This window comes from Pristiophorus japonicus, chromosome 22 (genome assembly GCF_044704955.1).
Source record: "Pristiophorus japonicus isolate sPriJap1 chromosome 22, sPriJap1.hap1, whole genome shotgun sequence".
Taxonomy (NCBI): Eukaryota; Metazoa; Chordata; class Chondrichthyes; family Pristiophoridae; genus Pristiophorus; species Pristiophorus japonicus.
In genome coordinates this window covers 16,407,685-16,419,047 of record NC_091998.1, presented here as the reverse complement: position 1 = coordinate 16,419,047, position 11,363 = coordinate 16,407,685, and the positions used below count along the sequence as shown (strand labels likewise).

At 42.1% G+C, this 11,363-nt stretch overlaps 2 protein-coding genes and 1 non-coding gene across 3 annotated transcripts; all 3 read left to right on the top strand.

Moving 5' to 3' along the window:
• Nucleotides 1-378: 378 nt before the first annotated feature.
• On the top strand, nt 379-3,850 carry LOC139235176 (perilipin-4-like). Its single transcript, XM_070866396.1, has 5 exons — nt 379-664; nt 784-996; nt 1,101-1,490; nt 1,594-1,884; nt 2,034-3,850. The coding sequence occupies exons 1-5, from the start codon at nt 379-381 to the stop codon at nt 3,848-3,850; spliced, it is 2,997 nt and encodes a 998-aa protein (XP_070722497.1).
• A 1,328-nt stretch (nt 3,851-5,178) lies between these two features.
• Nucleotides 5,179-5,251, top strand: trnaf-gaa (transfer RNA phenylalanine (anticodon GAA)). The gene has a single exon. It is a non-coding gene; the product is annotated as a tRNA-Phe (tRNA).
• Nucleotides 5,252-6,346: 1,095 nt separating this feature from the next.
• On the top strand, nt 6,347-10,775 carry LOC139235175 (perilipin-4-like). The gene is made up of 7 exons (XM_070866395.1): nt 6,347-6,634; nt 7,480-8,577; nt 8,734-8,854; nt 8,946-9,110; nt 9,380-9,899; nt 10,203-10,360; nt 10,444-10,775. The coding sequence occupies exons 1-7, from the start codon at nt 6,347-6,349 to the stop codon at nt 10,773-10,775; spliced, it is 2,682 nt and encodes an 893-aa protein (XP_070722496.1).
• Nucleotides 10,776-11,363: the final 588 nt, after the last annotated feature.

The window sequence follows — 11,363 nt, the reverse complement described above, 5'->3', positions numbered from 1 at the left end:
TTATACCGGGTATAGTTGACACTGGAGTTGAGATAAAAGCTGGTACAGTTAAACTGCAGTAGAAATTATACCTGGTACAGTTCTCATTGCAGTCGATATTATACCGGGTACTGTTCACATCTCAGTAGATATTATGCCGGGTCCAATTCTCACTGCAGTTAATACGTCCTTACTACACAGTATAAATGCACACGAGGCCCATACTTGAGAAAAGATCACTTTGTTAACTTTATTACCAAGACCTCAAGAGACAGACGGTGGGTGAAGCATTCCCTTTTAAACCGGAACGTCCAGGTTAGGAGAGTCTCGCACAGGTTCGCCTGCTGTGCTCAGTGTTCTCAAGGTATACAACTTAGGTCAGCTTATACGTGGGTTAAAATGACAGTTGAATACATGACAGCAGTAAATATAATACCGGGTACAGTTCATACTGCAGTCGATATTATACGGGGTACCATACACACTGCAGTTGATATTATACCGGGTGCACTTCACACTGCAGTAGATATTATACCGGGTACAGTTGAAACTGCAGGAGATATTATACCGTGTGCCATTCACACTGCAGTAGATATTATACCGGGTACAGTTGAAACTGCAGGAGATATTATACCGGGTACAGTTCACACTGAAGTAGATATTAAATGGATACTGTTGACAATGCGTGAGCTGTTATACTGGTCACACTGCAATAGATATTGTACCAGGTACAGGTTACACTTTTTATACCGGGTACAGTTCGCACTGCAGTAGATATTTTAACGGGTATAGTTCACACTGCAGTAGATATTATACCGGGTACAGTTCACACTGCAGTAGATATTATACCGGGTACAGTTCACACTGCAGTAGATATTGTACCGGGTACAGTTCACACTGCAGTAGATATTATACCGGTTACAGTTCACATTGCAGTAGCAATTATACCGGGTACAGTTCACACTGCAGTAGATATTATACCGGTTACAGTTCACATTGCAGTAGCAATTATACCGGGTACAGTACACACTGCACACGTATTACACCGTGTGTAGTTCACACTGCAGCAGATATTATACGCAGTACCGTGCACACTGCAGTGAATATTATAACGTGCACAGTTCACACTGCAGTTGATATTATACCGGGTACAGTTCACACTGCAGTAGACATTATACCGGGTACAGTTCATACTGCAGTCGATATTATACGGGGTACCATACACACTGCAGTAGATATTATACCAGGTACAGTTTACACTGCAGTAGTTATTATACCAGGTAAAGTTCACATTGCAGTCGTTATTATACGCGTTACCGTTCACACTGCATTAAATATTACACCGGGTACAGTTCACAGTGCAGTAAATATTATATCGGGCACAGTTCACAGTGTAGTCGATATTATACCAGATACAGTTCACACTGCAGAAGGTATTATACCTGGTACAGTTCACACTGCAGTAGGTATTATACCTGGTACTGTTCACACTGCAGTAGATATTATACCGGGTACAGTTCACACAGCAGTAGATTTTATACGGGGTACAGAACACTGCAGTACATATTACACATGGTACAGTTAAAACTGCAGGAAATATTATACCTGGTACAGGTCACACAGCAGTAGATATTATACCGGGTACAGTTCACACTGCAGTAGATATTATACCGGGTACAGTACACACTGCAGTAGATATTATACGCAGTACCGTTCACACTGCATTAAATGCTACACCGTGTGTAGTTCACAGTGCAGTCGAAATTATACCGGGTACAGCTCACACTGCAGTAGATATTATACCGGGTACAGTTGTCACTGCAGTAGATATTATACCCAGTACCGTTCACACTGCAGTAATTATTATATCGGGCACAGTTCACGGTGCAGTCGAAATTATACCGGGTACAGTTCACACTGCAATAGATATTATACCGGATACAGTTCACACTGCAGTAGATATTATACCGCGTACTGTTTACACTGCAAGATACTATACCGGATACAGTGCACACTGCAGTAGATATTATACCGCGTACTGTTTACACTGCAAGATACTATACCGGATACAGTGCACACTGCAGTAGATATTATACCGGGTACTATTCACACTGCAGTAACTATAATACCGGGCACAGTTCACACTGCAGTAGCTATTACACTGGGTACAGTTCACACTGCAGTAGATATTATAACGTGCACAGTTCATACTTCAATATGTATTATACCGGATACAGTTCACACCGCAGTAGATATTATACCGGATACAGTTCACACCGCAGTAGATATTATACTGGGTACAGTTCACCCTGCAGTAGACATTATACCGGGTACAGTTCACCCTGCAGTAGATATTATACTGGGTACAGTTCACACAGCAGGAGATATTATACTGGGTACACTTGACACTGAAGTAGATATTATACCGGGTATAGTACACACTGCAGAAGCAATTGCACTGAGTACAGTTTACACTGCAGATCGTATTGCACCGTGTGTAGTTCACACTGCAGTGGATAGTATACGCAGTACCGTTCACTCTGCAGTGAATATTATAATGTGCACTGTACACGTTGCAGTCGATATTATACCGGATGTAGTTCAAACTGCAGTGAATATTATACTGGGTACAGTTCACACTGCACTAGATATTATACCGGTTACAGCTCACACTGTGGTAGTTATTATACCGGGTGCAGTTCATACTGCTGTAGGTATTCTACCCGGTACAGTTCACACTGCAGTAGATATTAAAACAGGTACAGTTGACACTGCAGTAGGTATTGTACCGGGTACAGTTTACACATGTGTAGTTATTATACCAGGTAAAGTTCACATTGCAGTCGTTATTATACGCGGTACCGTTCACACTGCATTAAATATTACACCGGGTACAGTTCACACTGCAGTAGATATTATACCGGGTACAGTTCACACTGCAGTAGATAATATACGGGGTACAGTTCACAGTGTAGTCGATACTATACCTGGTACAGTGCACACTGCAGTAGATATTATATCTGGTATAGTTCACACTGCAGTAACTATAATACCGGGCACAGTTCACACTGCAGTAGCTATTACACTGGGTACAGTTCACACTGCAGTACCTATTACACCGTGTGTAGTTCACAGTGCAGTAGATATTATACGCAGTACCGTTGACACTGCAGTGAATATTATAACGTGCATAGTTCATACGGCAGTAGGTATTATACCGGGTACAGTTCAAATTGCAGTCGATATTATACCCAGTACCATTCACGCTGCATTAAATACTAGAACGTGCACAGTTCATACTTCAATGGGTATTATACCGGATACAGTTCACACCGCAGTAGATATTATACCGGGTACAGTTCACCCTGCAGTAGATATTATACCGGGTACAGTTCACACAGCAGGAGATATTATACTGGGTACACTTGACACTGAAGTAGATATTATACCGGATACAGTACACACTGCAGAAGCTATTGCACTGGGTACAGTTCACACTGCAGTTCGTATTGCACCGTGTGTAGTTCACACTGCAGTAGATATTATACGCAGTACTGTTCACTCTGCAGTGAATATTATAACGTGCACTGTACACGTTGCAGTCGATATTATACCGGATGTAGTTCAAACTGCAGCGAATATTATACTGGGTACAGTTCACACTGCAGTAGATATTATACCGGTTACAGCTCACACTGTAGTAGTTATTATACCGGGTGCAGTTCATTCTGCTGTAGGTATTATACCTGGTACAGTTCACACTGCAGTAGATATTATACCGGGTACAGTTCACACCGCAGTAGATATTATACTGGGTACAGTTCACACCGCAGTAGATATTATACCGGGTTTCAATTCTCACTGCAGTTAATATGTCCTTACTATACAGCATAAATGCACACGAGGCCCATACTTGAGAAAAGATCACTTTGTAACCAGTTACCTTTATTACCAAGTCCTCAAGAGACAGACGGTGGGTGAAGCATTCCCTTTTAAACCGGAACGTCCAGGTTAGGAGTGTCTCCCACAGGTTCGGCTCCTCTGGTCAGTGTTCTCAAGGTATACAACTTAGGTCAGCTTATTCATGGGTTACAATGATAGTTGAATGCATGACAGCAGTAAATATAATACCGGGTACAGTTCACACTGCGGTAGATATTATACCGGGTACAGTTCACACTGCGGTAGATATTATACCGGGTACAGTTCACACTGCGGTAGATATTGTACCGGGTACAGTTGACACTGCTGTAGATATTATACCGGGTACAGTACACACTGCAGGAGATATTATACCGGGTACAGTTCACACTGCAGTAGATATTATATCTGGTATAGTTCACACTGCCGTAAATATAATACCGGGCACAGTTGACACTGCAGTAGATATTAAACTGGGTACAGTTCACACTGCAGTAGATATTATACCGGGCACTATTCACACTGCAGTAAATATAATAACGGGCAGAGTTTACACTGCAGTAGCTATTACACTGGGTACAGTTCACACTGCAGTACCTTTTACACCGTGTGTAGTTCACACTGCAGTAGATGTTATACGCAGTACTGTTCACACTGCAGTGAATATTATAACGTGCATAGTTCATACTGCAGCAGGTATTATATCGGGTACATAAGAACATAAGAATTAGGAACAGGAGGAGGCCATCTAGCCCCTCGAGCCTGCTCCGCCATTCAATAAGATCATGGCTGATCTGGTCGTGGACTCAGCTCTACTTACCCGCCCTCTCCCCGTAACCCTTAATTCCCTTATTGGTTAAAAATCTATCTATCTTTGACTTGAAAACATTCAATGAGCTAGCCTCAACTGCTTCCTTGGGCAGAGAATTCCACAGATTCACAACCCTCTGGGAGAAGAAATTCTTTCTCAACTCAGTATTAAATTGGCTCCTCCGTATTTTGAGGCTGTGCCCCCTAGTTCTAGTCTCCCCGACCAATGGAAACAACCTCTCTGCCTCTATCTTGTCTATCCCTTTTATGATTTTAAGTGTTTCTATAAGATCACCCCTCATCCTTCTGAACTCTAAGGAGTAAAGACCCAGTCTACTCAATCTATCATCATAAGGTAACCCCCTCATTTCTGGAATCAGCCGAGTGAATCGTCTCTGTACCTCTTCCAAAGCTAGTATATCCTTCCTTAAGTAAGGTGACCAAATAGCTCAGTTGGGAGAGCGTTAGACTGAAATAGCTCAGTTGGGAGAGCGTTAGACTGAAGATCTAAAGGTCCCTGGTTCAATCCTGGGTATCGGCAATATCTGGTGATAGGGCCTTGTAAATGTCTGGTGTGTCACCCAGGTAGGGTGGCACGGTTTAATGTCTTTTGTTTTTGCAGATAAACTCCAAAAAGAGTTTCATGCACAAGGACCCCCAGGTCCCTCTGCACCACAGCATGTTGTAATTTCTCCCCATTCAAATAATATTCCCTTTCACTGTTTTTTTTCCCAAGGTGGATGACCTCACACTTTCCGACATTGTATTCCATCTGCCAAACCTTAGCCCATTCGCTTAACCTATCTAAATCTCTTTGCAGCCTCTCTGTGTCCTCTACACAACCCGCTTTCCCACGAATCTTAGTGTCATCTGCAAATTTTGTTGCACTACACTCTGTCCCCTCTTCTAGGTCATCTATGTATATTGTAAACAGTTGTGGTCCCAGTACTGATCCCTGTGGCACACCACTAACCACTGATTTCCAACCGGAAAAAGACCCATTTATCCCGACTCTCTGCCTTCTGTTCGCCAGCCAATTCTCTATCCATGCTAATACATTTCCTCTGACTCCGCGTACCTTTATCTTCTGCAGTAACCTTTTGTGTGGCACCTTATCGAATACCGGGTACAGTTCAAATTGCAGTAGATACTATACCCAGTACTGTTCACGCTGCATTAAATACTATAACGTGCACAGTTCATACTGCAGTAGATATTATACCAGGTACAGTTCACACCGCAGTAGATATTACACCGGGTATAGTTCACACTGCAGTAGATATTATACCGGGTACAGTTCACACTGCAGTAGATATTATACCGGGTACAGTTCACACCGCAGTAGATGTTATACTGGGTACAGTTCGCACTGCAGTAGATATTATACCGGGTTTCAATTCTCACTACAGTTAATATGTCCTTACTATACAGTATAAATGCACACGAGGCCCATACTTGAGAAAAGATCACATTGTGACCAGTTACCTTTATTACCAAGACCTCAAGAGACAGAGGCTGGGTGAAGCATCCCCTTTTAAACCGGAACGTACAGGTTAGGAGTGTCTCCCACAGGTTCACCTCCTGTGGTCAGTGTTCTCAAGGTATACAACTTAGGTCAGCTGAAACATGGGTTACTATGATAGTTGAATACATGACAGTAGTAAATATAATACCGGGTACAGTTCACACTGCGGTAGATATTATACCGGGTACTGTTGACAATGCAGTAGATATTATACCGGGTACAGTTCACACCGCAGTAGATATTATACCGGGTACAGTTGACACTGCTGTAGATATTATACCGGGTACAATTCACACTGCAGTAGATATTATACCGACTGCAGCTCACACTGCAGTAGTTATTATAACGGGTGCAGTTAACACTGCAGTCGATATTATACCGGGTATACTTCACACTGCAGTAGGTATTATACTGGGACATTTTACACTGCAGTAAACATTATACCGGGTACAGTTCACACCGCAGTAGATATTATACTGGGTACAGTTCACAACGCAGTAGATATTATACCTGGTGTAGTTCACACTGCAGTAGATATTATACCGGGTACTATTCACACTGCAGTAACTATAATACTGGGCACAGTTCACACTGCAGTAGCTATTACACTGGGTATAGTTCACACTGCAGTAGGTATTATACCGGGTGCAGTTCAAATTGCAGTAGATATTATACCCAGTACCATTCACGCTGCATTAAATACTAGAACGTGCTCAGTTCATACTTCAATAGGTATTATACCGGGTACAGTTGACACTGCAGTAGATATTATACTGGGTATAGTGAACACTGCAGTAGATATTATACCGGGTACAGTTCACACTGCAGTAGATATTATGCCAGGTACAGTTCACACAGCAGTAGATATTATACCGGGTACAGTCACCCTACAGTAGATATTATACTGGGTACAGTTCACACTGCAGTTCGTATTGCACAGTGTGTAGTTCACACTGCAGTAGATATTATACCGGGTACACTTCACACTGCAGTAGCTATTATACGGAGTACAGTTTACACTGCAGTAGATATTATTATGGGTACAGTTCACACTGCAGGAGATATTATACCGTGTACAGTTCACTCTGCAGTAAACATTATACTGGGTACACTTCACACTGCAGTGGATACGATACCGCGTACAGTTCACACTGCAGTAGACACTATACCGGGTACAGTTCACACTGCAGTAGATATTATACCGGGTACAGTTCACACTGCAGTAGATTTTATACGGGGTACAGAACACTGCAGTAGATATTATACATGGTACAGTTGAAACTGCAGTAGAAATTATACCGGGTACAGCACACACTGCAGTAGATATTATACCGCATACAGTTCCCACTGCAGTAGATATTATAGCGGGTACAGTTCACACTGCAGTTGATCCTATACCGGGTACTATTCACACTGCAGTAGATATTATACCGGGTACAGTTCACACTGCAGTTGATCCTATACCGGGTACTATTCACATTGCAGTAGATATTATACCGGGTACAGTTCACACTGCAGTAGATACTAGACCGGGTACTATTCACACTGCAGCAAATATAATACCGGGCACAGTTGACACTGCAGTCGATATTATACTAGGTACAGTTCACACTACAGTAGATACTATACCTGGTACAGTGCACACTGCAGTAGATATTATATCTGGTATAGTTCACACTGCAGTAGATATTATACCGGGTACTATTCACACTGCAGTAACTATAATACTGGGCACAGTTCACACTGCAGTAGCTATTACACTGGGTATAGTTCACACTGCAGTAGGTATTATACCGGGTGCAGTTCAAATTGCAGTAGATATTATACCCAGTACCATTCACGCTGCATTAAATACTAGAACGTGCACAGTTCATACTTCAATAGGTATTATACCGGATACAGTTCACACCGCAGTAGATATTATACCGGGTAAAGTTCACCCTGCAGTAGATATTATACTGGGTACAGTTCACACAGCAGGAGACATTATACTGGGTACACTTGACACTGAAGTAGATATTATACCGGGTACAGTACACACTGCAGAAGCAATTGCACTGGGTACAGTTCACACTGCAGTTCGTATTGCACCGTGTGTAGTTCACACTGCAGTAGATATTATACGCAGTACTGTTCACTCTGCAGTGAATATTATAATGTGCACTGTACACGTTGCAGTCGATATTATACCGGATGTAGTTCAAACTGCAGTGAATATTATACTGGGTACAGTTCACATCGCAGTAGATATTACACCGGGTATAGTTCACACTGCTGTAGATATTATACCGGGTACAGTTCACACTGCTGTAGATATTATACCGGGTACAGTTCACACTGCAGTAGATATTATACCGGGTACAGTTCACACCGCAGTAGATATTATACCGGGTACAGTTCACACTGCAGTAGATATTATACCGGATACAGTTCACACCGCAGTAGATATTATACCGGGTTTCAATTCTCATTGCAGTTAATATGTCCTTACTATACAGTATAAATGCACACGAGGCCCATACTTGAGAAAAGATCACATTGTGACCAGTTACCTTTATTACCAAGACCTCAAGAGACAGAGGCTGGGTGAAGCATCCCCTTTTAAACCGGAACGTACAGGTTAGGAGTGTCTCGCACAGGTTCGCCTCCTGTAGTCAGTGTTCTCAAGGTATACAACTTCGGTCAGCTGAAACATGGGTTACTATGACAGTTGAATACATGACAGCAGTAAATATAATACCGGGTACAGTTCACACTGCGGTAGATATTATACCGGGTACTGTTGACAATGCAGTAGATATTATACCGGGTACAGTTCTCACTGCTGTAGATATTATACCGGGTACAGTTGACACTGCAGAATATATTTTACCGGGTATAGTGAACACTGCAGTAGATATTATACCGGTTGCAGCTCACACTGCAGTAGTTATTATAACGGGTGCAGTTAACACTGCAGTAGATATTATACTGGGACAGTTTACACTGCAGTAGATATTATTACGGGTACAGTTCACACTGCAGGAGATATTATACCGTGTACAGTTCACACTGCAGTAAACATTATACCGGGTACAGTTCACACCGCAGTAGATATTATACTGGGTACAGTTCAAAACGCAGTAGATATTATACCTGGTGTAGTTCACACTGCAGTAAATATTATACCGGGTACAGTTGACACTGCAGAAGACATTATACTGGGTATAGTGAACACTGCAGAAGATATTATACTGGGCATAGTGAACACTGCAGTGGATACGATACCGCGTACAGTTCACACTGCAGTAGATATTATACCGGGTACAGTTTACACTGCAGCAGATATTATACCGGGTATAGTTCACACTGAAGTAGATATTATACCGGGTACAGTTCACACTGCAGCAGATATTATACCGGGTGCAGTTCACACTGCAGTAGATGTTGTCCGCAGTACTGTTCACACTGTAGTGAATATTATAACATGCGCAGTTCATACTGCAGAAGGTATTATACTGGGTACAGTTCACACTGCAGTTCGTATTGCACCGTGTGTAGTTCACACTGCAGTAGATATTATACCGGTTGCAGCTCACACTGCAGTAGTTATTATACGGGTGCAGTTAACACTGCAGTCGATATTATACTGGGACAGTTTACACTGCAGTAGATATTATTATGGGTACAGTTCACACTGCAGGAGATATTATACCGTGTACAGTTCACACTGCAGTAAACATTATACCGGGTACAGTTCACACCGCAGTAGATATTATACTGGGTACAGTTCACAACGCAGTAGATATTATACCTGCTATAATTCACACTGCAGTAGGTGTTGTACGCAGTATTGTTCACAATTCAGTGAATATTATAACATGCGCAGTTCATACTGCAGAAGGTATTATACTGGGTACAGTTCACACTGCAGGAGATATTATACCGGGTATAGTTGACACTGCAGTAGATATTATACCTGCTGTAGTTCACATGCAGTAGATATTATACCGGGTACAGTTGACACTGCAGAAGATATTTTACCGGGTATAGTGAACACTGCAGTAGATATTATACCGGATACAGTTCACACTGCAGTAGATATTATGCCGGGTACAGTTCACACTACAGTAGATATTATACCGGGTACCGTTCACACGGCAGGAGATATTATACCGGGTATAGTTGACACTGCAGTAGATATTATACCTGCTGTAGTTCACATGCAGTAGATATTATACCGGGTACAGTTGACACTGCAGAAGATATTTTACTGGGTATAGTGAACACTGCAGTAGATATTATACCGGATACAGTTCACACTGCAGTAGATATTATGCCGGGTACAGTTCACACTACAGTAGATATTATACCGGGTACCGTTCACCCTGCAGCAGATATTATACTGGGTACAGTTCACACTGCAGTTCGTATTGCACCGTGTGTAATTCACACTGCAGTAGATATTATACCGGTTGCAGCTCACACTGCAGTAGTTATTATAACGGGTGCAGTTAACACTGCAGTCGATATTATACTGGGACAGTTTACACTGCAGTAGATATTATTATGGGTACAGTTCACACTGCAGGAGATATTATACCGTGTACAGTTGACACTGCAGAAGATATTATACCGGGTATAGTTCACACTAAAGTAGATATTATACCGGGTACAGTTCACACTGCAGCAGATATTATACCGGGTGCAGTTCACACTGCAGTAGATGTTGTCCGCAGTACTGTTCACACTGCAGTGAATATTATAAGATGCGCAGTTCATACTGCAGAAGGTATTATACTGGGTACAGTTCACACTGCAGGAGATATTATACCGGGTACAGTTGACACTGCAGTAGACATTATACCTGGTGTAGTTCACACTGCAGTAGATACTATACCGGTTGCAGCTCACACTGCAGTAGTTATTATAACGGGTGCAGTTAACATTGCAGTCGATATTATACGGGGTACAGTTTACACTGCAGTAGATATTATTATGGGTACAGTTCACACTGCAGGAGATATTATACCGTGTACAGTTCACACTGCAGTAAACATTATACCGGGTACAGTTCACACCGCAGTAGATATTATACTGGGTACAGTTCACAACGCAGTAGATATTATACCTGCTATAGTTCACACTG

What these genes read in the sequence shown, in the direction of transcription:
- LOC139235176 (XM_070866396.1), top strand. Translation starts at nt 379, where the DNA reads ATGACAGTTGAATACATGACAGCAGTAAATATAATACCGGGTACAGTT. An exon ending in ATGGATACTGTTGACAATGC is followed by an intron (nt 665 to 783) that starts GTGAGCTGTTAT and finishes TTCACACTGCAG; the next exon opens with TAGATATTATACCGGGTACA. An exon ending in TGCAGTAGATATTATACCGG is followed by an intron (nt 1,491 to 1,593) that starts GTACAGTTCACA and finishes TACCTGGTACAG; the next exon opens with GTCACACAGCAGTAGATATT.
- LOC139235175 (XM_070866395.1), top strand. Translation starts at nt 6,347, where the DNA reads ATGATAGTTGAATACATGACAGTAGTAAATATAATACCGGGTACAGTT. An exon ending in CGGGTATACTTCACACTGCA is followed by an intron (nt 6,635 to 7,479) that starts GTAGGTATTATA and finishes TACGGGGTACAG; the next exon opens with AACACTGCAGTAGATATTAT. An exon ending in CGGGTACAGTTCACACTGCA is followed by an intron (nt 8,578 to 8,733) that starts GTAGATATTATA and finishes CTTACTATACAG; the next exon opens with TATAAATGCACACGAGGCCC.